The sequence below is a fragment of the Wolffia australiana genome, chromosome 9 (assembly GCF_029677425.1).
Source record: "Wolffia australiana isolate 7733 chromosome 9, ASM2967742v1".
In the NCBI taxonomy this organism is placed as follows: domain Eukaryota; kingdom Viridiplantae; phylum Streptophyta; class Magnoliopsida; order Alismatales; family Araceae; genus Wolffia; species Wolffia australiana.
This window is the reverse complement of record NC_135843.1, coordinates 9,112,889-9,140,237: the sequence shown is the minus strand read 5'-3', so window position 1 is coordinate 9,140,237 and position 27,349 is coordinate 9,112,889. Positions and strand designations below refer to the sequence as shown.

Sequence of the window (27,349 nt, the reverse complement as noted above, 5' to 3'; positions counted from 1 at the left end):
TACATCCGGAGAGTAGAATTTAACTACAATGAAAGGATGAGAATTTACATATATGATTTGAACAAATTATAACGAGAAATACGTTGACTGACGATAAATTGAGACGCAAATCAATTGGACGACACAAGACGGGTTTAGACATGATCAAACTCCCAATGATCCACGTACCAGATCGAGGGAGCTGACGAGATGGGGGATGTTCTCTATACACAAAGGCCCACACCTTCACTAAGAACGACTCCAGCCTGGCACTGCCGACAAGAAACTCTATCACAAGAAATGGCTACCTAACACATATAGTTCACTCGAGGCAGCGGAACAATCGATGATCAGCACTAGAAGAAGTAATGTAAAACTGCCAGATTGTGGGGGGGGGGGGATGAGTGATGAAGCATAACCTGGAATATTGAACACCGCTAGATTAGGTGGTCCGGTAGGGCCGGTTGAGGCAGGAGAGCGATGGAACGGCAAAGTTACAATAGAGATTGATTGCCAGGTGCAGACGGTGGAAAATTATCACCAAGTAGAGATCATACGAAGCATTCGTTGCCGTTTGTTAGAAAAATTCAAAACGCCATCGATTGCACGATGGAGAAGATTCCAAGACTGGTGACCGGAAACAGAGTGGAGAGCAACCCCTTGTTTTCCAGAGAGAGCAATGTAACACGGACGAATGGGAGAAGTGGAGCACGATCAGATGAGAAGAAAAAAATCACCCACAAATAAACCGTTTCCGTTGATCGTAGGGGGGAATTCTGATCAGCGGCCTTTCTTCGACTAATTGGGGCTAGAAAACGGTTGTTGACTCCTCTGGCAACGTCAAACACGGAGATCAGTAGTACGGGGATCCTCATTGTTGTCCCTCTTTTTTTTCCTTGAGGAAGGAACATCGAAGAGGAGAACTGCCGTCGGGAACACTCGTTGATGGTGGAGGGACTTGGTCAATCATAGAGAATCCAGCAGAAGGGTCGATCATTCATTGGATGAACAATCAAAGTCGACGCCGTCAGAGAAGATGCCGTTCAACCAACAGGGTAATTTGATAGGCAGGTGGTGTTGTCCAAAGAAGCACCCAAATGATCCGAAGACAGATCACTTCTGTTAAGGTCGTGAAGACAACAAATCTTCTCTGGGAATTGAAATACTCGCAACGGCGATGCAGCCGATAGCAATCAGAGTCCCGGATCGAATTGCAATTGGCTGATAGCTCTTCAATTCTCACAATGAACAATCAACACCTGATTATTCGAACAGCGGAGATGAGGACCATGAGGAGGGAAATGAACACCCAAGAATTCTTCTCGATAGAAACACATTCAGTCTTTCTTCTTCTTCTTCTTCTTCTTCAAAGAGAAAACACGATGAGAAAAAAAACAGATAACTGCCAATACACCAACGTGATTTGAAAGTTTCACAATTGACTTCGTCTCCTAACTTCCACTTCTCCCTCTTCTTAAAAGGTGGGGGAAGTGGCAGTTATGGAAGCCCAATTGGGCCCCCTTTAAGGAGAAGGCCTATTGGGCCTCCCCTTAAAAGGGATTCTTTAGGGGGAGAAGAAGCCCATTATGGATTTCCTCCCCCCTAAAGATGACAATTAAACACGATTAAAATAAACACGAACGACGGGGAGGCCGGTACTCACACAGGAGGGGCCTCTGAGAATCCCAAAACAATGAAAATAAAAATAACACCAAGACATTTCGGCACTCTCCAAGACGACGCCACTGTTGAAGTGTTGGTTCTTCACATCGGCTCTGGCTCCGCGTAAGGGCTGGCGATGAGTCTGGACGCGATCCGCTGGTTGGTCTTCCATCAACAATGATCCATTCAATATGCTTTGGGTGAAAGGCCATCTTTGGATCATGGAAAACTTGATTCCATTTTGTATGATAATCAAGAAAATTCTAAAATTAATAAATCCATGTCTTGTAATTGAAACAATGAAAAAATTTAGGTTTGTTGAATAACATTATTAAAGACATTTTTCCCAAACATGAAGATGTCTTCTAAAAAATTGAAAAATATAATAAATATAAAAAATAAGCTCAACAACACATTCAAGGAAGCCTTGAATGATGTAAGAAAGGAGTATTAATGAAGAAATAACTCACATTGATCAAGATGTTGTATAAAATAATAAATACATCCTTGATAATGATTTGAACACGGTTTGGACATGACAATACATTGATTCTGCAACAAAGGACCCACAAAAAACCAAAAATCAAGTGATGAAAATATATGTGACTTGTCAATTGGTAGTGTAACAAAGGAAGATGATGTTGAGTGTGTCTCAAAGGAAGATCAATGGATTGATGACACAATACATGACTTGTTGGTTGGCAGCAGTCCAAAGAAAGATGGAAATATGTGAATCATGTTGATGGTGCCAAAAAAATACTTCACACGAAATGTTGATGACACCAATCAACATGTTGAGAACACCTATGTGCCAATAAAAGAAGTGGCGATGTAAAAAAATGTAACAAATAACATATGAATCTGATAATAGTGCGAATCAATGATTTCCACCCCGAGTGCAGAACCTTTGCACAAATTCTCTAGCATCATGTGAAAAATACAAAATAAATTAACTAAACTCAACCCTCATGTGTTAAAAATAAATTAACACTTGGACCACTAGGGCCCATTACTTCTCTCTCTCTTACTCCTATATCTACACTAGTATTCATTCATGCACAATAATGTATACGATGCTATCATTGATCAACACTTCTCATTGTCAAAATGGTGTCCAGCATTAGGTTAGGTCCTTCTCACGTCATTGCCACCATCTCTTCCCTTCTTTGTTCATCACTGAACGAATAATGTTCATCAAAGAAAAAATATATGTTCACATTTGTGTTTGGTTGTTCATGTTCGTTTGCGAATGGATTGCGAACAAACTATATTTTGAAAGAGAAGTATTATTAGAGAGAGAGAGATGGGACAAGAAGGGCCACAGGGGGAGGAGAGCGATGGAGAGAGAGAGAGAGAGAGAGAGAGAGAGAGAGAGAGAGAGAGAGAGAGAGAGAGAGAGAGAGAGAGAGAGAGAGAGAGAGAGAGAGAGAGAGAGGGAGAGAGGGAGAGAGAGAGAGAGAGAGAGAGAGATATAGAGAGATGTTAGAGAGTTAGAGTTCCAGCTAACAAAAAAAAAGATTTTCTATTCCTAGATGTATCCTCTTATACAAAGGGTGGATGATCCCATCACTACCACTCAATTTTCTTCAAGAACTTCCTGATATACCCGAACTCACACTGGTTTTGAATCCCATGATTAGGAACTCATAGGTCATAGTCAAAATACTCAAGACGTTTTTTGTGTCTCAGGTCTAAGGACTTCTTAAATAAAGGTGATGTGAATCAACCTGATTGACAGTTTGGTATAATACCATTCATGGATATGTGATCAATAATTTGGCTCTGCAATACTCATCATATAAGTGAGGCTAGATAGTGCTATTCTCTCTGGATACTTCGATGTCCTTCTCAAGTATCCTTTGAATAGGAATATTTAGAAAACATCGTTAAATACTAGTGATCTTTGTATCACTATCTCATCATAGTTTTCTTTGGGGGAGACATTAAGGATACATAGTCCATAAATACATGATCAAACTTAGTGAATGTGTGATTGGATTACCGTCCACATACATATCCATTAGTTTGAGTATGAATGCTTCTCTTCTTGGCTATCTATCATGATTGGTCCCTTTGTCAATATAACATTCCCGATATGTTTCTTTAGGGGATTATTCTCCAGTTTGTTTACTCCACAGTGCTCTCTACGAACTGAAGAAATTTCCTCATGCTTGGTTTGTGATGTTCATTAGTATTCTCGCTACCTTTGGCATCATATAGTGCATTATGGATTCAATGGTCATGATCAAGACTACGGGCCGTGACAATGCATGTTTGTCGACTACCAAAGATGATATTTAGCAACTCTGTGTTACACAAGATTTGGGGACATTTCTGCTTCCTTGAGATAGAGTTCTCTCATAAAAAGGCAAGCTAACTCTATCCCAGCAGAGGAATGGACTTGACTTCCTCCAACAAATGGGCCTCCTAGGCTGAAAAACTGAAATATCCCCAATGGAAGCTTGCCCAAAGTTTTGAGATGATGACTCACCACTCATGGAGGGCACTAATTTCTATCCATGATTATTGGAAAAAATATTAAATATTATTGTTACTCATCCTGACATTGTAAACATCATTGATGTCCTTACCCAGTTTTTGCAGGCACCTTGCCAAACCCCTAAGAGGGAGCACTACGAGTCTTGGTCTATGTCAAAACTGCTACAGGAAAGGGACTTCTCTACAAATCCTACAGTCATCTACGTGTGGAAGGATACTATGATATTGGATACAAGGGTGACCACAAATCAAACATTGACTGTTGTACTTACGTTGGAGGAAATGTTGTCACTTGGCTATCTTAGAAGTGTAATGTACTCTCGTGCTGCATTACTAAAGAAGAATGACTTGCATGATTCGTGAGATGATATGGTTATTTCTCTCTTGGAGAACTTGGTTATCAGTTTTAAATCTATTCCTATTTACTATGATAATCAAACATCCATATTTATTGCCACAAATCCTATTTACTACGATGGTCACTACATCCAAGACAAAGTTCTTCATGTTGTCATCTCTTCACCACATGTTGCCTCATTAAACCAATTGGCAGATGCCTACACCAAGTGTTTGGTTGGAGTCTCTTATGCTCTTCTATGCATCAATCTAGGCATGTTTGACCTCTACACCCTAGCTTGAAAGGGAGCATTCGGGCATATCCGCTTGGCCCATCAGGGCCTCATATTCTCTCTAAATTTTATTCCTATATCTACCCTTGTACTCCTTCATGTATGATAATACTTATGCAATCATTATTGATTAATACTTCTCATGGTCAACAAAATATATTATAATATATTTTGAAAATATATCTTCATCATTAATGCATCATGCTTGTTTGAAAATGAAATAAGGGAGATATGTTACTCCCTCACTAGTTCCTCTTCCGCCCTCACCACCTAGCCCAATACCATGTGCAGACCCTTGTATTATCTCCTAGAAGTTGACGTCAATATCTTAGGTATACTCAAATGGAAACATATATGGTCTGGAAGCCAATCACACATATCATGTATCATTCAACATTCATTAATACAATGTGTTCATTGTGATGCATGTGTGGTGCTTAGGATGAAGTCCATGAGAACATGATCTGATTAATTGAATCATAATTCAGATATCACTAGTCTTTAAAGCATGCATTAAAAATATTCATATTCGAAGTATACTTGAGAATGATATCAAAATTTTATGATGGAATAAATTGGGTGAAATTTAGATGTAATTAATTAATCTATATGATGATATAGTTAATTAATTTAGAAGACCACTAAAGGTTATTAGGCCGCTGGAGACCAGAACTAGACTAATACATGGGCCTAAAGGTTCACATGCAAATGGTCTTTTGGATGACGAAAGATATACATAAAGTCTACAGGGTTTATGAAAAAAACACATTTAAATATAAATAGGTGATAACCTGCAAATTAACATGATTAATTTATGAAATTTACATTATATTTATGTGTTTTAATGATTATATTTGCATGTTATCATATAAAAATGAAGATAAAACACTTACATTTTGATTTTACTATTATTTATGATTTTTACCATTTTTTACATGGAATTTAACCTCATTTCAGTGAAGAAATATTTTTTTACAGGGCTTTCAATACTTGGCTTAAGGTTAGTAAGTGTTTTCATGATTTTTCTGGAATTTTTCCATATTTTTGTATAAGTTTTTACCATTATATAGCCAAGAAATGTTTCTTATATATTTAAATAATACATATTTAATTTATTTGGAATTTTATAATATATTTTTTATATATTAAAGGGCATCCACGTCATTCGCTCAAAATTCGGGGGAATGAGTGGATAATTATTATTAATAATAAGAGAGAGATTTTTCTTTATATATATATACACCCACCGACATGCACGTGCGCAAGCGTGCATGCGGCGTCGCGTTGCCGCGTGCATTTAACGCATGCGGCAACCGACATGTTCGGAATCAACGCTTAACGGCGTCGATTTTCCGCGTACACGAGGAAATCGACGCTGTAAATCAATAAAAAATTATTTTTTAAAAACGGTAAGCTCACCGCCCTTCGTTTTATTGAAAAGAACCGGTCAAAATTTGCGGCTATCAACGGCGCACGTGGGTCAAATAATGCGGCTGCACGATTTAAAATATATAAAAGACAGAGAGAGAGTCTTTTGGTTTTTTATTTATTTCAGGGCAACGTGGTTTTTTCCTGGCCATTGAAAGAGAATGATTGTTCTCCAATCATTGCAGGCGGCCGACACGGACAACAAAGTGCCGACACATGATCCAATAAGGCGGAAAATGAGAAATTAAGCTCAGCCAAACAGAAAAATCATTTGTTTAGAAAATAAAATGATCCAACGGCTTAGATTTACCCTCACTAAAACCTTGATATCTAGAAGTCCAATTGGGCTGAAATTTGGAGAGTAGGTTCGTCTTTTCTCCCTCTACAATCCAGACGGTTGGATCTTTAAATAGAGGTCTGGAAAATGGCGAAAATCACTTTTGGAGGCTCTCCCCAAGCAATTGGCCAGGAAGGACACAGGAGGGATTCTTGAAGTCGACAGATCTTGCTTCTGAACTCAAATTTGTAAGTCTCTGATTTGTATTTCAATCATCTTCTTGAACGATTTTAAAACGCCAAGGCATGGGCGAAATGTACATGCCCTAGAAGTTTGTTTTGAATGAAATTAGCACTTCATTTTGATTCAGATTCAAGATCTGATCTTTGATACTTAATTCTACATCAATTTAAAATATTTCTGCTTCATTAGATTTTTAATTTAGGGTCGGATTTCATCTTTTGCCTATTTTCTTCACTTTCTCTCTCTAGGTTAATTTTTTTAGTTTCTCTTCTATATTTCGATACTTATTGTTTAGGAATTTAATTTAATATATAAAAAACCTAAAAATAGAATTTGAATAAAAAATTCATCTATCTTGAAGTCCAATTTAAAAATCCCTTTCTTGATTATTTAATTCCCAATTTTAATTCATAAAAATTGTTTTAAATTTTTATAATAATTGGGAAATTAATAATCTGAATTAATCTGAGCTTAAAATTAAAATATTCCTATCTTAAATTTTCTGACCGAAATATTAAAAATCAAAATTAAGTCTTACTTAATTTTGATTAATTAAAGAATATTATTAAGGATAATTAAGATTTATTAATTGCAAAATTAATTCATTTTTGAATTAATTTATTAAAATTGGATACAAATTCTCATTTGTTGCCTCCCTGTGGTTCGACCCCTTACTTGCTCTATATTCATATTTAGTGATTAAGGGAAATTATAAATTTTATTGTATAAGTCTAAATCCAAAATGAACGACATATTTACGTGCATTTTTAGGCTTATCAATAGGGTAACAGCTTGAAGGAAATTCACCAAGTCTAGAATTGTTCAGTTGCCTCACCCTTCTTCCTTCTCCCACTTGCTCCTCTTCATCCCCAACACGCTTGGGATGTTGTGATGAAAACGGGGGGAGCTATAACAGAGCGCGCCAAGATGAAGGATGTTACTTATGCTACTGAGAGATCATCAATTGATACCAGAAATATGAAAAGATAAGAGTTATAATGATCACTTTGTATTGCAGCACTCCTACCAAACATGAATACCATAATTCAGAATGTTCTTAATTGAGGACGTGAGATCATTCATTTCGTTCCTCTTAAGGAATGTATGGGGTCCTCCCTATAACTAGATATGCAGATGTACATTCAAATTCACAGGGTTCACATACACATCAATACGTGTTCTCAGTTTTCGTTCTCTCATTTGCTTCCTCTTTACGTCGTCTCTCTGCATCTCTGTTTCTCTGTATCTCTGACTTCCTTTCTTCTATGTTCTCTCTTCCTCGTTTTCTAACTCTTTATAATTGAAAGAAGCCTAATGTGTTTATAAATGAACATAGAAGTATGTCTTGAGAAATTTACAGTTCTAATGTGATGATTATTAAATCCTATTGTTCTAGGATTCAAGAAAAAATATAGAAATGTAGTTTTATTATGGTACCAGTGAATCAAATTCTGTTTTTCTATTTCCTCTCCCCTTTTTTGCTGTATCATTTTTTGCTCAAGTATTTTACATTCTTAAAATATTTCTTATTAGATTTCTTATGAAGGTCTGATCTAATTTAAAGGGATATTATTTAAAGGGATAAAGTTTGACTTACGCAGAGTAATGGAGAACAGTTGAAGTATAGAAGCTCTGGATAAAAATGGCGACTTTGCTATTTCGTTCTTGGCAGTCCCTGAAATCGCCGACGTCGCTCCGCTTGGGTGGTCGGCGATTATCTCACCATGGCACATGCCCATTGCCATCTCGGTGTTCATACCCTGCAGCCTGTTCTTCGTCTTCTTCTCCGGCAGCGATCGGTGATTAATCCTTTCAACTGAGAATATCTCATATATTTTGTTTATTTATTCGCCGAATATTGACTTTGATGGGTCAATTTTTCAGGTCTGGAGGCGGAAACCCTCCTCGGATTCATATCCGGGAAGATGAAGGCGACGGAGGTGGCGCACCTGTGAGTGTTATCTCCGATGGAGGACTTGTTTTTCTCGAACAATTAATTCTTCAATGTATGACGAAAATGCGTACTGGGAATATATCTAATTGATCTCAAAGAATCTGCGATTGAACTTTATGGGAACTCCCAATGAAATGAAAATCTCTATGGATTTGTTATGTTTGGGTTGATACTTTAGAGTGCTTGGTAGGGTCCTATTTCTGATTCTCTTTTGAATGTATGGTGTATTGTGAAATGTTTTTTGCAACTTTAACAATTGATCCCAAGAACTGTACCTCATTTCTCTCTAGTGTCTGTATAAAACTGTTTAGGCACCCGCATGATTCACTATGAGTGTGAAGAATTTCTGGATTTATAATGTTTGGGCGGAAACTCCTAAATGTTGGAGTGGAATCATATCAGTGATTCTCCTTTGAACATTTTGGTGGATTCTAGAGTCCTGTTTGTGCAATCCTATAAAGACCCAAATTTCTAATTTCTTATTTTATTTCAGGGTCTGGAAAAGTATACTTCAAAAAGGAGATTGTGCTATTGATGCTACTTGCGGTAATGGGCACGATAGTCTGGCCTTGCTTAGAATGATTGCAGATGATTCCGGTCATGGTTTTGTCTATGCGTTTGACATCCAAAACTCAGCAATAGAGTCCACACGTTCACTTCTGGAAGAATCTACTGATCTTGATCTGGTAGACAGTTTAAAGCTTTAATTATTTTTCTTGAGGAAGTTCTTTGTAGTTTCTCTTCTAATTAACTTTTTCATCTGGCCAAACCAGAAAAATTACATCAACTTGTCACTTCTATGCCACAGTAAAATTGAAGACGTTGTCCCAAAAGATGCGGTGATCAGGTTACCCTCTGGTTTTAGCTTTATGATTTAACTTTTTTTAATCTCTTGAAATTGTTAATGCAATGAACATGCAGGCTCATGGCTTTCAACCTGGGGTATCTTCCCGGAGGAGATAAAGGAATAATCACCATTGCTGAAACTACTCTACCAGCTTTGCAAGCTGCCAGTAGAGTTGTTGCTTCTGGAGGACTTATAAGCATCTTAGTTTATGTAGGTCATCCTGGTGGACGGTAAGCCAGAGCCATTTGTCCTTTAATGTCTCAATTTTGGTGGAATGAAGTAATTATGCTCGCTGTATGAAGGGGTCTGCATTCGACCAATTAATCTGATATCGATTGATTCATTCATTTTCAATCAATAAATGATGGTCTGATAGGTGGATCAAAATTTGTTGTGCGGTCAGGATTTTGATCCAGCATGATCGATGAATTAAATTTATCATATGATTGATCAGATAAAGGGATTTATCAATCATGATTGGCCTGATGAAAAAAGATTGAAGGAAACCATATGGGACTTATCATGTACACCGCATGACAGCACCCGGTCAGATCCAGCTGTGCCATTCACTCAGTGGGTCGGTCCAATAAAATCAGCCAGTCCGATTTTCAGTTCGGTCAACTCAGTCAGGGGGATTGACAAACTCTGGCTGATCTTGAACTGACTGATCTCGTCAATTGTATCAGATCAATCCAATCACAATCAAGGCTGTTCGATTGATTGACTCCAGTGATACAATCTGTTTGCTAACTTCAAACTTTAGCTGATTGAGGGAAAGAGAAACAATAATCCAGAAAAAGGGGACATATACCCACCGTGTCCCATATTCGTGGGAAACATGGTCTTAGGTGGTAAAAGACTCCCAAGTTAAGCATTTCGGCTACCAAATTTCCTCCCAGACATGGAAACTATATCATCTCTTAGTTATTTTTTTTACTTATCGACCTGCTTTGTATCTCTAGGAAAACCTTTTCAATGTTGAGGTCTTTATGGTAACATTATGTGATATATCAGGGATGAATTGGAGGCTGTACAGACATTTGCTTCCAACTTGCCTACAGAATCATGGTCTTGCTGTAAGTTGGAGAGGCTCAACCGGCCAGCAGCACCTATCCTTGTCCTTCTCTTCAAGAAGTGAGTGACTTGGGTAGGATGATTTTTAGTTTTTCCTCAGCATTCTGCATCCAAGGAAAATCATACAGAAGCAGACTCCAAAATGTACTTTTTAAACACTTATTGGCATCAGGGAAAATAAATTACATGTTTAGTTTGAGTGCAGAAATGTTACGATTGAACAGTTGTTCTTTAAGAAATAATTATGTATTCCTATTTAATACAACTATTCTTGGGTTCAGACTAAAGTGAATAAAAGAAACAAAATATGTTAGCAGTATCAAGGTGTGCCGAATTCCACCTAGCCTTAAACCTAGGGCTTCCTTTTTCTTTTAGAAGTATCAGGGTTTTAATCCATCTGCTTCAATTTTATTCTAGAATACTGTTCTAAGTGCCCAACTTTTTATCGGGCCCTTGGGTACAATTCGTCAAAGATGAGACCATAAGACATGGCCTTTCCAGTGCGATAAATCTATATATCTAGTGTTTACATATATCTATCCATTTCAATTCATATAGTTATCTTGATCTTTCATTGGGAAAGCAAATAGCACCAAAAGTATTTAACCATCTTAGAAGCTCACCTGCCCTTTCAGGCATCAACGATTCCAGAAAATTGTATTGAACTTTATTTGTGGGATTCTGATATGTTCTGCATACGCATCATTTGAGGTGGCCAATATAACTGATAATTCCAAATGATGCTTTAACTAATAAATGGCGGAATGGTTATATTCAAGTCTAACAAGCAGAAGGATAAGGAAGAGTAAGAGAGGGAAGAGCTTCACCAATAGCATTCCCGGCAGAGTGTCAACTGCATGCATAGAATGTGACTGCAGAGGACATTGACATGGTACAGGGTCGACGTGTATCATTAGAACGATTCAGCATTATATCAGTTACTGGAAGGCCAGAAACTGATTACAAATGGTGGAGGCCAGCTCCCAGGTGGCTTAAAAGTCTTGTAAGCCATTCCAGTATACGAGGACTTTCAGACTTTTGGGGGAAGGGCGGGAAACCATGATCTTGGATGGGTTCAAGAAACGGTTGTGGTTGCGTAGGGGTTGTGGGGCTACAACACATGGAAGACCTGATGGATTCATATGTCAAGAGGGAGCTGTAGACAATTGGAGACTGCTCCAATGCACTTTGCAATAGTGTATGATCCAAATTACATATGACCCAACTTTTTGTTGGGTCACATTGTAGAGTCCTCATGTTGTAGGGCCACAGCTTGAGGTAGACCTCGTATCCATTCTAAAACTCCATGTTTCATGTGAGTTTCACCCTTTCTAAATGCTATTTTCAGATGTTCTTTTTTGGTCTCCTTTCAAGGTTGACTAGAGATGACAGTGCAAACCCATTGCAAAAGAATATAGGGCAAGTATTCTCTGTTAACGACTTTGAATGGGGGCATACAAAGGCCCAATTGGTATGAAGTAAATATTTTACTTCCATGTAGACAATCAAATGCATTAATCCTGATTCATTATTGAAAGTTGTAAGTTTCTAATTTGCTTTTTGAACTTCTTCTTGAGAGATTCTAAAATGCCATGGCATGGGTGAAATGTACATGCCTTGGAAGTTGATTTGAAATGAAATTAGCATTGCATTTTGATTTTTATTCAAGATCTGATTTTAATCCTTAGTTCTACATTAATTTCATCCAATTTTGCATCATAGATCTCTAGATTAGGGTCAAATTTCTCTTTTAATCCATTTCCCCCAAATTCTTCTACTTTCTCTCTCTAGGTTAATTCATCTACTTTCTCTCTCTATATTTAGAAATTGATTGTTTGGAAATTCAATTCAACATAGAAAAAACCTAAATACAAAATTTCATCCTAAATTCGTCCATCTTCAAGTCCAATTTCAAAAATCCCTTTCCTGATTATTAATTCCCAATTTTAGTACATAAAAATTGTATTAAAAAATTATCTTGATTGGAATATTGGAAATCCGAATTAATCTGGTATAATAATCAAAATTACTCTATCTTGAGTGTCTTGACTGAAAATATTAAGATCAAAATTAAGTTTCTACTTAATTTTGATTAATTATAAACAGAATTAAACATAATTAAGGTCTATTAAATGCAAAATTAGTTCATTCTTGAATTAATTGATTTGAAATAGGATAAAAATTCTTGCTTAGTGCCTCCCTGTGGTTCAACCCCTTGCTTTCTCTATACATAGTATTTAGTGATTAAGGGTTATTAGAAATTTTATTGTATAAGTCTAAATCAAAATGACATTTTTAAACACCTAAATTTAGGCTTATCAATTGGCGCCATTGCCGGGGAGGCACGGTGAGTATCAAAAACTATAAATCAAGAATATTTGTATCTAGTGTGCCTAACTGTTTTTGACTATATTCTTGAATTGAATTGAATTTTGCATTTATTTTAGAATTTTAATACGCATAGTGAAAAATCCAAAATTATCATTTCTGTTTCTTTTATTTGGATTTTCTTGTTGAGATAATCTAACTTGTCCTTAAAACAGACTTCAGGTATTGAATTTTTTTTTAAACCAACTATTAGAGATTTGTATACTTTATTATTGATTGAACTCACATGAACTAAACTATTTCTTGAGTGGTTGTGTTTCAAAAGAAGGTGGTTATCGCATTTGGGAATTCTAGGCATCCATTGAGGTAAATTTTTTTTATTCTCACACTGATATTACCGAAAGGGAAGATCATGTTAGAGGAGAAAATGGAACATAATAGAAGTACGACAAGCAATACAATTCCTGGACAAGGTGCGCATCGTAAAATGATTAGAGAAATGATAGAATTTTCTACACATCCATTAGATTGCCATGGAGATAATGCTCGTAGGAAACTTAGAGAATTTTATGAGCGACCAAGTTTTGAAGAATACCTTTCACTTAAAGAAACTCTTATAAGAATCATGGAGCAGGGAATCATAGACATGATCCAAGGGAAAACTTGAAGGGTTTTGAAGAAGAAAAAAATGAATCTTTTGAAAACCCTAATTTTGAGTTTGAGGATCCTCTAGATTATCCTAGATATTAGAAGTCACCATTTCCTAAAGCCATAAGTCCATGTATAAGTTATCTACTAAAATCATAGATGTGAGTGTTCCTATCCCTATCAGTAGTAGCTCCCAACTTAATACCCCCACTTCTAATATCCCTACTAGATCGAATTCTCCAATAACCAAGGAATCACCTATGAGTGCTCCTATCCCTGATCATTCTCAAATATTTCCTGTTGTCCAAACTATGATATCCATGTTATATCAAGTGAAGGATCATATGATGGAGTTCAATGACAGAATTAAAAAAAAGAGAATGATAGATGTCAAGGACCTATAGGTGACATGATAAGCAAAGAAAATATTGGAGGATTAGTAAAATTAGGAGATAAAATAGATGAGCCAACACTCCAAAACCCTCAAATCACATAAGGAAAACATGTAGGGAAACCTCCTAGGAGAAGGAACTTATATAAGAAGCCGTTGGAACAACGAATTTTAAAATTACATGTGAAATTGGAGGAACAAAATTCAAGAATGTAGTTATAGATCTTGGTTCCAATCGGAATATCATACCTTCTTCTATGTTTGAGAGAAACCCTATAGGAAAGGTAATGCCCTCTTCTGATGTTGTTTGTTTTGATGATGGAGTCCAGATAGCTTCTAGAGAAAAATCTCCAATAATTGCATTGATATAGAGGGGTGTCGGTTCGGATCTGATTTTGTGATCCTTGAAGGAAAATCAAAGAAAGCACCTTTAGTTTTTGGTAGATCTTTCTTGAAAACAGCTAGAGCAATGATTGATATTGAGGAAGGAGAGGTAATCCTTAAAAAAGAAGATAAGATTGTGATGGCGAGGACGCAACCACATCGCCGTTGAATGCGTCACCACGATCAACCAGAATCAACACGCCTGCTATGGACCTGACGACGAAGTCAACCGAAGTCAACCCGCCACGGTCAACCGGAGTCAACACCAAAGTCAACACACCGCAACCGTCGACTAGCACGTCTCCACCCGCGCAAGTCCCTACACGCATCATGACACGACGCCAAAGGCAGATCCACAACTGCCCTTTGGCGTGACACGGCGCACGTCTTTACTTTCTCGTCAATTTCTCTTTCCTCCAAGGCCTATACATTGGCCATTGTTTTCAAGAAATAGTAGGCAGTCATAATTTCAAGAATTGAGTTTTGTTTAACTCTTCTTGGAGGACTGCCCAGCCTCCCCTATACCTCCTAACCCTAGTCGTCGTCGCCGCCACCGTCGCCTCCGCCGCCGCCACCGTCGTGTCGCCAGCCACCACCTCTCCCCCTCCATCTTCTTCTCTTCCCTCTCTCTCTCCCACCCTCTCTCTTTCTCTCCCTTGACTGCCTTAGGCGCCCTTCCAAGGCTGCCCAAGGCTGCCTCCCAGGACGCCTAGGGCTGCCGCCCAAGGCTGCCACCTCAGGCCGCCTCGGGCTGCCGCCCAAGGCAGCCGCCTCAGGCCGCCTCGGGCTACCGCCCAAGGCAGCCGCCTCAGGCCGCCCAAGGCTGCCGCCCAAGGCCGCCCAAGGCAGCCACCCCAGGCCGCCCAGGGCTGCCGCCCAAGACCGCCCAGGGCTGCTGCCCAAGACCGCCCAGGGCTGCCACCCAAGACCGCCTAGGGCTGCCGCCCAAGACCGCCGAGGGCTGCCGCCCAAGGCAACCGCCCCAGACCGCCCAGGGCTGCCGCCCAAGGCAGCCACCCCAGGCCGCCCAGGGCTGCCGCCCAAGGCCGCCCAAGGCAGCCACCCCAGGCCGCCCAGGGCTGCCGCCCAAGGTCGCCCAAGGCCGCCCACTCGGGCTTCCTTGGTCCGCCCACTCTAGTCCGCCCGAGGATGCTTCTCGGTGTCCTGCTCCCCCACGCCGTGCCGACACTCATTCGTTTCATTATCCACCAGGGCCATTCAACGCCCGGAACGTCCAGATCCCATCGTCCAGTGGACCTCACAACGCCCGGATTCGTCCAGCCGCGTCACGACCAGAATTTCCCGCATCCTCTTCACGCACTACGGTGCAGAGGTACGCCTGAACTCTCTGGTGTCGAAGTGTTCTCCGTTCAGTATTTTCTCGAGAAGTTTCCACCGCCGTCAAACTTAGATTTGGTTTGGATTTTCTACCTCTTTTCTCTCCTTCTCGAGTGTTTCTTCGCGACGCGAATTCGTCATATTGATTTCGGTGCTTGGCATTGTCGTGGTGGGGGAAGACAGTACTCCCGCCCTCGATAAAGGTCGGAGCTGCACCACCAGATTTTCATCGGTTTTAAAGTCCGAATCCGACCGTGTGATTTCTGTGGCTGTTTTATCCCTCAAATATCCGCTCCATCCTTAGCCGTCCACCTTCTCGTAGTCAGCCCATCTATCCCGTTGTCCCGTCCTTCGTCATCTATCCCATAGTCGTACACCCCGTAGCCGTCCTACGTCAAATGTGTCCCTTAGTTTAGATATTTCTGATAGCAGAAGTGTATGCTTTGAGGATAACATTAAAAAAGTTCCTAAGGAAGAAACTGAGGTAGATGATTTATCTTCCCAACCTTGTTCTATCCCTAAGACAACAGATTCATCATTACCATCCATTAGTACTCTACCTCAAAACTTTTGTAAACCATCATGGATTTCTATGTGTCCATGAGCACAAAAGGTACTCCAACCCAAAATAAGGAACGAAGAGTGTGGATTCCCAAATACATTTTAGAACCATTTAAAACAATATTGCATAAGGAATTATGGATTCTAAAGTTCATTATAGAGCCCTTTGTATGACTCTAAATATTAACATTTGTCTAGCTTGCCATTTTTTTTTCTTTCTTTAATTTTACTTTTCTTTGATTTCACTTTACTTTCATAAATAATGGGAACTAATCTATTTCCCTAGCTTGCCATTTTGTTTTGCTTTCAGTTTTTAATTTACAGGAATAAACAAGAAGAAGCACAAATTTTACAGATGACAACGAGATGTCAGCTCAACGTTAGTAAGTTCTTCAAAAATCACGAATCATGCCTATGAAGGTTTCCAATTCTGAGATTCGGAATTAAATTTATGTTCATATCTATGCATTCAGGACATTGCATATTTTAGTGGGGGGGGGGGAGAGAACATTTCATGTGTTTAGAATTGCAAATCTTTGTTTGGATCATTATGTCATAATCTAATCATTGGGGGGGGGTCTTTCTCATATAAATCCCATTTATAATTGAAACCCACCTTTAGGAGACCTTCTTCATCCATTAATTTGAATTACATGTGTAGGGAAGTTTCGCTTTATAGCGCATCATGATCATGCAAAGATGAAACAAACCATGATTTTGGATAATGTCAGAGTCAGTTTCCAATTGGCTAGGGTATCTAGTGGGTGTGTAGGGGATAGGAAAATCAAAGGATTGAAGCACTATGACTAAAAAATGTAGAGAGTTGAGTAAATTGAGGAATCCCACAGCGCCACCATTCACTGAGCCGATCCTATTTGAATGTGTTATTCTATCATTGAGTTAATCCTACTTTAAGGTGGAAGATAGGCATTTCTCCAAGTCTTAAAGCATAGAACTTTCTTTTTATTGATTCTCCATCCACCTTGCCATCCCATTTGTTATTCCATATGCCATATTCCTTTCAATTTCCTTGAACTTGTCTCTAACCCACAACCTTTCATGGATGGTAACCATCTCCCGAGCCAATCTATCTCCCTTTCTACGAGATCATACACATCCCATCTCAATCACCACTTCTATCTAATTTCACTCTTCAATGATTTTACAGAATGCCCTCACTAGAGTCAATGATCATTATCTTCTCTCTTCTTTTACACAATGCTTTAGTATGTTCTTTACCCCTTACAAAAAAAAGAGTGAAGGATGAGGGGATGAACAAAAGAAATAGGAATGAAAATAGGAAAAGAAAGTTGATAGATTAGAAATGTATTAATTTGTTGTTGATGAACACAAATCTATCCAATCAGTCAATGTGAAAATTGATGAACGCAAATGTGGGGTATTAATTTGTTGTTGATATCTGAGCTTAAAAAATATAAGATTGTGACTCGTTAGAGATTTTGATTAGAGAATGGATATTACAGATTGAATGCCTTTTAACCGGTAATTAGGTAAGACAAGAAATATTTTATAAAATAAAATATGGTGAGATGAGAAAGTGATAGTTAACTATAGTTATAGAATAATTAATGTACTTAAATATTTTTTAAAAATAGAATAAGGTGGTTTAATGACTAATGATGATGGTGAAATTAGATAATGATGGTTGAAGCATGTGGATGATATGAATATATAATAGGGAGACTATATAAGGGCAAGGAAACATCATTGATTCTCATATTTCACCAAGATCTAGGCGATTTATGTTAAGCTAAGAGCCCCTCCACTTCTCTGTCACCTTCAAACTTTGATCGACAATGGACACCAATAAAACTTGATGGATCTCGACTTCAGTTTCTTCACTTGGCCAACACGCGTAAGAATAATTCATAGATATTACATGGGTAGAGGATGTATTTTAAATCAGAGGGTACATATGGATAGGTGTAAAGCCCCAAAGTAGGCGGCATTTCATGCGCAGAGGCCTGTGTGCTTATTGTGAGGATATCTCCGTGAATTTGGACTATGGATGTGTGATTGAATCCTTAAGTGTTAAACACACACACATCGAGGTGGTGAGACTTGACCCTGATCTTTAAAGCCAAGGCCCTTTTGATACTTGCGCTCATCACACGCAATGACAACAGATCAGGGTAGGCTGTGCGCGAGCTGGGCGCCAAGGGACACTAGGAGTACACACGCACGTGCGGGACACACAGGCTGCGTGGCAGAGGCACAGGCATTGTGCGTGGGGAAATGCAGGTTGCTGAGCGCCGCGTGCGCATTGCAATGTGGAGACGGTGCACGCATGCTACGCCCACTACGTGTGCGGGGCGCGGGGTGAGAGACTTCTCACCAGGAGACTAAAGCATTAGCGCACAGAGAGCGCCGAGATGGCTATGGGGCACGAGACGCTCTCGTGGGTAATGTTGGGGGCGTAACGCTTAGTTTGGGGCGTCGAGCACAATGACGCCTACACAGACGGCACGCAATGGTCTGAGCCCGAGTGCTGGTGGTGCGGGGAGCATCAAGGCTGGGGTTGGACTGACCGGTGTGTCGAGTACCAAGGCCCACGGGCGCGTGATGCCTGGCCTAGGGGCATGCGTGTAGCAGCAGTGTTGGTAGGCGTGCGCATGGGGCTGCGTGCCTCAAGGCATAGGAGCAACACTACACAGGTGTGTGGCACCTTGTCTCTTTACTTCGGTATCATCCTTGGCTTCCCATGTCATGACTATGACTACGATGCAATGACCCAATTCAAGTACGGGACTACGTCCTCACTCTCTCTCCTGAACCTCCAAGCATTCTAAAGCTATTGCTCAAGACTTCTGCTGCACAATTGAAGGCTGCTCAGTGTTCCTTTCCAAGCACCAAAGTCGGCACATGTTCAAATGGGGCATTGTTCCTAGCTCGGGAGAGAGAAACAAAGATACACTTGAAATTTTAATCCAAATCTCTTCTAAGATTATCATGTATCTAAATTGATGAAAAATCATTCTCACTAGTCGGATTTTTTTCTTTCCTCATTGATCCATGTATTGGATCAACAACATATTGGTAGAATCCTCAAAATCTCTAAAGGTTCTACCATAAATTTCTGCCTTTAATAGCCACTCTGACACTTTCTTGGATTCTCTTATGATTCCTTGATTTGATTCTCATAGTAAACATGAATACCTAAACCTGCATAAATATTGCATCATATTAAATTGCATTTAATGTGTGATGTGACAATGAGGTTACATCGAGGTATTTTATGGCCAATGGAAAAGTATCACATGTCCTTGTATTTTCTGATGTCAAATATGAATTTTTAGAAATTGAATTGTGAGTTTTTTGTGTTGACAGATGTTCTCCAGCTCGGTCTTCAAAATATATTCATTGTGGTTAAAATCAATATTTTTATTGGGCCAGTATCCCTATGCACAAAAAATAAAGTTGTGTCAGCTTGTGATAGGGTGTTTGATTACACACATTTATAGTAGCCTAATCTGACCATTTTTCTATGTTTATTTGCATTAGATGGATTATGAATATGTGTTATCAAGCTTAAAATTATTAAAACTATTTTTAGAATGGTATTTTTAATTTTATGAATTTTTTAGTACTTACATTGATTTTTTGACATCAAGATCTTAAAGAAAATAATTTTATGAGTCAGAATATAATCTTTCTAGAATTTTTCAACATTAAATCGTAGATGTATGATTTTTCTAAGTTGAAATACATATATATGTTTTTGTAATTTTATGGGCTTTATTAAATTTAATGTAAAATCTTCAAAATTTTAAACATGTTTATTTCTACGGCGCCACACGTCACCATTCGATTAGTCAAACAGGTACCAACCATGGTTAAGGATAATGATCGGCGATAACCAATCATTAAACCTGGTTAATGATTGGTCTCATGCAATCATTAACATAAATTGTAATCGGATTGCGATTAACGGTGCCATAAAGACATTTAATGCTCAACCATTTTCTATTAAAGTTTTTCATTGTAGGGTGACGTGGCCCAATCAAAAAATGATGTTTTTTTGTACTAAATTCAGTGTGGGAATTGACATTTGAGTAATGAAAATAATGGGTCTTGTTTATTTTTGAATGGAGAACAAGTGCAGATGTGCCACGTGTCACAGGACATATAGTGCCACGTCTAACGTGGAACACATGTGTCATCCTATGAATGGTGTTAAAGAGGAAACACGCCGACGTGGCACACATTAATGTGTTGCCATATCAGTAGTGAGATACTCACTAAATAATATATATAAATAATTTATCGTTATTCCTGCTATTTTGTCTTTTTCCTAGGGCCGATAAGTGGCGTGATAAGAGCTGTCAGTCACAAAGGACGAGGAAGAATCTGAGCCAATCATCACATTAAATGCCCGGACGAGACAAAAACCTAACAGAACGACATGACGACTCTGGTGAGGATGAGAAGAGAAAAGTTTTTTTCCAAATGTCCCCTGATGCATGATAAGGTTCACTTACTCCATTGGATGTAGGATCACTATATTCGTAATTCATTCCATACGAATATGAACTCACTGTATTTTAATAAAATAAGAAAAGGATTGAGTGAGCGGAGCCTCCTTTCAAACGTTTCTGTACTAAAAATAAATGGAAATATACATTAACATTAAACTCACCAACTGAATGACACCTTCTCAACCTAATGAGACTAACTGAATGTCATTGAGGATTCTATTTATACAACAATATTTTCCTTGAAAGCACAACGTCAGAAAGTGTCAAATCCCAGACAACTTTAAGTTGAGTCATTCTCATTCATTTGATTTTTTCTCTCGTCTTCGATTCTATTTGGCGGATCAACATTTGAGTAAGATAAAAAAATTAAAAAATCTTTAAAATGTTACAAATATTAAAAAAATTTATTATCGCCTTATAAATTTACATTTTATGAATTTAATGACAGAGAATCCATAAATATAATAAATCCTTAAAAAATATTTAAATAAATTCAAAACTGAATATTTTTGATGGGGGACCATCGTGACGACACCGCCACGGGACGCGTTCGACCTCTCCGAGCTGCTCGTGCCGACGCCCGCGACCCCAACTTTAAGTACTCTTCGTAAGTCTGTATTATCTTTCTTGTTTTGTTTGTTCGTGATAAACATTCGGATCCGGCCATGTGTTAGGCCTCGTCCGCTCTTTTTGCGCCCCGTTCCCTTTTGTTACGTGTAAAGAGGAGGGCCACGTCATGCGACGGATGAAAAACTTGATGCAGATGGGTAATAATAAAAACAGTAATAATAAAAAACTTCCCTTTTCTTATTAGCCCGCCCTTAGAGATGCCTTTTGAAAAACTTGATCCTTTTGTTTTACTTCTTTTCTCTTCGTTAGTCGTGCGTACCCAAAATTAGCAAGGGGGGTCTCCCTCGACCTCTCGCCAGTCTCAGGAAGCCTGTTCGTCTTCTCCTTCCCCCTGCTTGAGCAGATCGTGGGGAAGCCTGCCGACCCGAGTTGCCGTGCCTAGGGTCACTCCCTCGCCCGTCAGAGCAACCCGCCGGTCCGTGGAACTCCTTCTCCGCCGCGACCGCCGGCCGACGTCGCCCCACGGTCGTCAACCAGGGCCGCCGCCATCGCTGTTAGAAGCCTGATCGGTCACCTACGCGCGCCCCTACGATCACCATCGCGGCTTCCCTCCTCGCGCTTCGTGGTCGCGCGCGCGCGTGCTCGCCGTCCCCACACGTTCCTTACTTCGCGGTGACTGCACCTGACGAGTCTCCTCACGCAGTCGACCCCATGAACGTGCCCGTCTTCTCAGGTCAACGATCGCCGTCCGCCCCACGGACGCCCGCGCCCATCGCAACGCGCCTCTGCGCGCCCCTCCGTCAGTCACCTCCGCCCATGCCACCCCCTGTTGTGCACTGCCCCTGACAGCCTTGTGTGCCTATCACCGTCGAGGGAAGGCATCGCCTGGGTCTACAGCTCGTGCCCGAACTTGCAACGACCGGCCAATTTCGTCTGATCGGCAGGCCACGAATCTCTCCGGTCCCTAAGGCCCTTCCGGTGCAACTGCTGGCTGAATCACGCACCTGACGTGGGATACTCACTAAGGCTTGGACGCGAGAACCCAGCGTTGCTGTTGCCAGGATTTGCCGCTGCCGGGCCACTCTGTTTTGGATTTCTGTCGACTGCCCGCCAGGATTACTGCTGCCAGGAATTTCTACTGCCAGGTTCTTATTCGATCCGCCCCTCCTACGCTTAACAGTATTATTATTTCCTTCAGTACTGTCCCCCGCTATCGTATTCCGCTGCCGCCTGGTTAGCCACCCCATTCGAGAGATAGGAATTCTTTGAAATAGATGATCCATCATAGTTGTCGGAGGTGAACATCACCGGGCGGTTACACGCCCATCACGTCGTGCTCGATCGTGGGTCCCGTGGGTCACACGGGGTCTACCCTGACCTGTTCGTCTCCACTAAGATTTACTGTATCCCTCACCCCACCGTCGGACCGCCCTTGTGCACCTGAGGAATTTTAAACGAGCATTCACCTTGACATTTGAACACGCATCACGTCTTGCTGTGACGTAACACGAGCCGTCGATCCCGGCGTTACCGTGTTACATCAATTTTCCTCAAAAATGAATTTAATATCAGAGAATTCCAAAGAAATACCAGAATATAGGGAAATCAGAGTATCATTCTAAAAATTTATATATCTTCTTACATTTTAGTTACATGCATTTGTTTATCATTTCAGTGAAATTAATCAAAGGAAATACACAAAATTGCTATTAAAATTAGTATGCTATTTGTGTTTATAGATAATCCTTTGACCTGATACACCAAATATACCTATAAATCTCAAACCATGAGAGATTTGACATTTTTTTTGTATCTAGTAGAGCATGAGTTGTATCTATGCTCTCCACAGGATGGAAACTTAATCTATGGATTATGTTAAATCAATTTTTGATTAATTAATATTGATGTTGATATATTTTAACTAATAAGGTAGTCATTAAATATTTTTGGGTTGTTAGATTTATTAACTCGACTAATACATGGGCCAATAGGGTCACACAAGATTTTAGGGTGTTGGTCAAATATACATTGTTATGAGAATTTTATGATTTTTTTTCGAGGACAGTGACTTTTACGAAATTTTATGGAGCCTAATAAAATTGTCCTGGAGAGTATAATAGGTTTGGGCACCCATTTCCTAATACCTAAGAAAGTCATTCTTAAGTGATGCCCTCTCTCTTCTCGCGTGTTTCCTAACTGCTAGGTCCATTAAGACTGGATAGAAAATAACTCATATTTCCATCAGCTTAGTTTTAAAAAATGCCAAGGTTAAACATCTGAAGATCATGTGGATGTTTCAAGGTTAGACATATGAAGATCTCAAAGAGACTCATCCTCAAGTTCAAGAAATCATGGATTTTGTCCTTGTGAAAAACTGATGTTATCATCTATCTTTCGGTTTTGAGATACATCATCAATTTAGTCTTTCTTTGTGAACTAAATTTTGAATTGAGTTGATAGATGCCAAAAATCCCTAAAAATATCTCCTGACTAGTCTCTTTTATCATCTCCTACCTCTACACAAAGTCATCAAATATATTTCATGCTCATATTGACCATGAATATTGCTCATTAGAAAACAAATGTGAAGGACTTTCGGCAACACTGTAAGACTCATTGCATTGGTAAAATAACCTTGGGCCTTGTAGACTATTGATAACATGCAAATAAGCATGATAATCCATGTTTATTTCATGCATTTTAGAGCATAATTAAGCTAATTTTATGCATGTTATTATGATTTTTATATAATTTTCACCAAAAATACATATGACCACTAAATAATTATTCTCGCATTAAAATCAGTATACTTTGACGTTTATAATGATTGAAATGGGTAGTATATTTAAAAAGAATTAATTTGGTTAAAATTTCATCCAAAAAGGAGTTGTAGATAAAGAGATATTTAATTTTGAATTTTAGAGAATTTTATGGATTATATTTGATATTTTCAAGTATTTTTTAGGTTAAAAAGGGTAAAATCAAAGCCCACTAAGGAGGGATGATGTGGAACAACCGGTGGCTCTCTTTTCTTGTGGAACAAGTCAACTTTGTTCCCTACAAAGAGGGATGATGTAGAACAACTGGTGGCTCTCTCTTACTGTAAAACAAGTCACATTTGTGCCCTACAAGGATGGATGATGTGGCATGCTCTGGTGGCTCCCTATTTTGGTGGAACTAATCAAAAAAATGAATGGCTAGAAATGCTCAAAATTCAAATAGCCATAACTGCTTATCCCATGGGTAGTTTTGGATCAAATGGCCACCTCTTATTTCTCTTTCCATGACCTATGGTTGAGCCTATAAATAGATCCCAATATTAGGCTCTTCTTGTACTTCATTTTGACTTTCTCCATGTGGGAGATTTGTGAAACAAAGGTGTATGAGTATCATTTTAGGGTTTTTCCCTCTTCCAAAAGTAAGTTTTTTCCCTCTCTTGATCTATCTTCGTGTCTATTGCAACACGCCATGGCACCGAGCACAATATATGGGTCCATGAAGGGAGATTGATGCTTGTGAGCATCACCAAAGGAAGAGGTAAGTCCTAAACATTTAATTAGGATTTTTATTCCATTTCCCCCATCTTTGTATCCATTCCACATTCTCATATCATTTCACTCTCTGTTATAAGTTATTAAAGCCTATGAGTAGGGATTAATGGCTTATACCACCCATTACTAATTAGGGTTTTCATAGGAAACCCCTAATAGGGTTTCTTCATCATATCCATTCACTCCTCTCATCCCATCCTCACTCCACGATTTTAATAGGATCCTAATATCTGTTATAAGTTCATAATTCTTATGAGTAAGAATTAAGAACTTATACATATAAATTAATTTAATTAAAATCACAAGATATATCTATTATCTCTTGTTTCCACTCTCTCTCATTACTTTTTTCTAAATATCAATCTTAATCACAAAGCCTTCTCTGTGGTTCGACCCCTTACTCACCAATTTATGTCATTAATAAGTGAATTAGGGTTAAATTATAAATATTATTGCATAAGTCTCAAAATTACACATCGACTAGGTTAACCACCTAAATTCTGACTTATCAACCATAAACTTGTTTATCATGAGATTAACGTGTGAAGCCACCATGCGTGTTAGCCTAGTCGACCCTACATTTATCCTTGCTGGGCTACATTGACACACTCTTAAGATCAAATTAATAACTCTCATCTCATTGTCATCCCATGTATCCATAATCCTCTAATATCTCCTAAGCTTATGGGGCATATTCAAATAACTCCATAATTTGAGGCTTCATTTGGTGATCTTCCTTGCATAGGATTTCAGTGTCGCCATAATGTTGCCATAGATGTGGCTTCCAAAATTTGGTGATATATTCCTCAATCCCATCATACTCCTGCAGCTCATCAATGATATACATCTCAAATAGTGGTCACTATATTATGATCTCATCATAATTCACTAAGTCATTGCACCTATTCATGGAATTCATTATACACATCACACAGAAAAATAATGAATGCAAATGCTTTATTCAATAAACTAAATTAACATGGTAGTGTGATTAGCTTGACGGGCACAAAATATCCATCACTGCCAAGTGTTGTGAATGGAATTGGACGTGTTCTTGGTCCAAGAACACCCAATTCCTAGACGGCTGGTTGTCTAGATATAGAACGAATGATAACCCACGCCATCAAAGATCGTCGACGACGTCGTCCGTGCCGCCCCCCACAATCGTCGAAGATTGGGTGAAGATGCTAGTTAGTGCCTTTTAATTTTCGTTGTTCTTAGTTGTATTAAGTGTTTATGTTTGTCTTTGTTTATTTGTTTTCGCCGCATTCATGACGCGTCATGTATGTCCAGGGGCGCATTAATTCCCCTACTTAAGGAAAGAATGGGCGCCCTAAAGGATTCAGACTTGTTTTTTTCGTGAAGTAATCTGTTCTTCAAAGAACAGGTCCCGCCCCTTGAAGAAGAAAGTGAAGAAGAGGTCGTGTGCTGAAGGGGATTATCCTGGTTGGCACTAGGAGTAGATCTGCACCCTCCTACCGTGAGAAGCACTAGGCAGATTCAAGATCCTCCTCTCTCTCTCCGAGCTGTCCTATATGTGACTGTGAGTCGCCTCTCTACGCCATTCAGTGGACACGATCGTCAACGGCCGCACCGTGAGAATACCGGTCGACGCGCTCGGCGGACTCATCCTAGTAGGGCCGAGTCATTTCCCAACCCAAGGAAATCTGCAGCCACAAATCCGGAGTCTGGCTATTCCCCCTAGTCCATGGGTTTCCTTCGAGGTTCCTCTCTAGACGACTGACGCCTTGTTGGCCGTTATTGGCAATTGTACTCAAACGAGATTCACTGTTGAGTCATAGTTGACCTCGGGGTTGACCCAAGATCGTAAGGCCATGGGGGGACCTTTCATACTTCCAGCATGGACAGGTCTAGGATTTGCCCCCCCCCACGTGGTCAGGCCAACCAGCCGATAGTGCCTAGGCAGCACCTACGGTGGTGCCCGATCAATGCCCGATCATGTAATTGAAAACTGGCAATGTCAGACCCCTCGACATACCACGCATTTGGCTCTACCGCAAGGTCTCCTAGATGTGCATTAACCGAGGTCGGGCGACTTTGTTCCCAGATCACAATCGTGCAGCACCCTTGGACATCGCCTACGTTGGTTGGGGGTTATTCTTCGATCATTGAGGACACAGGCCCCTGGCCAAGCAACTGCTCTTGACGGATCCAATCCAGACACAATGCCCTGCCAGCCCACGCCTCCAATTCCACCTGCTCCTGCGCCACAATGCCAATTGAGTCACCGTCGCTCTATGGCTCCTCCCCGTCGCACCCGCTATAACGTTGAACAACCTGCATTACTAGCCGTTTGACGATAAGGTACATCCCCTCTCCGCTGTTTGTTATTTTACCTTTTGCAGTGTACTTTTGACTTGACTCCACTGCGCTCGGGCTAGGTAGGTGAGAGAGGTTTTGAGAAAAACTACGACACTTGAGTGTCTTACCAGTATGGACGAGTACTTCTGTTACGTGCGAGCCCTTTGG

The 27,349-nt window shown here is 39.7% G+C and overlaps 1 protein-coding gene across 1 annotated transcript; it reads left to right on the top strand.

Moving 5' to 3' along the window:
* Window positions 1-8,326: 8,326 nt before the first annotated feature.
* Window positions 8,327-10,791, top strand: LOC144708033 (S-adenosyl-L-methionine-dependent methyltransferases superfamily protein). Its single transcript, XM_078581327.1, has 6 exons — window positions 8,327-8,516; window positions 8,602-8,668; window positions 9,165-9,357; window positions 9,445-9,518; window positions 9,593-9,748; window positions 10,533-10,791. Exons 1-6 carry the CDS (start codon window positions 8,360-8,362, stop codon window positions 10,654-10,656), a joined length of 771 nt encoding a protein of 256 aa, XP_078437453.1. The 5' UTR covers window positions 8,327-8,359; the 3' UTR covers window positions 10,657-10,791.
* The last annotated feature ends 16,558 nt before the right edge of the window (window positions 10,792-27,349 follow it).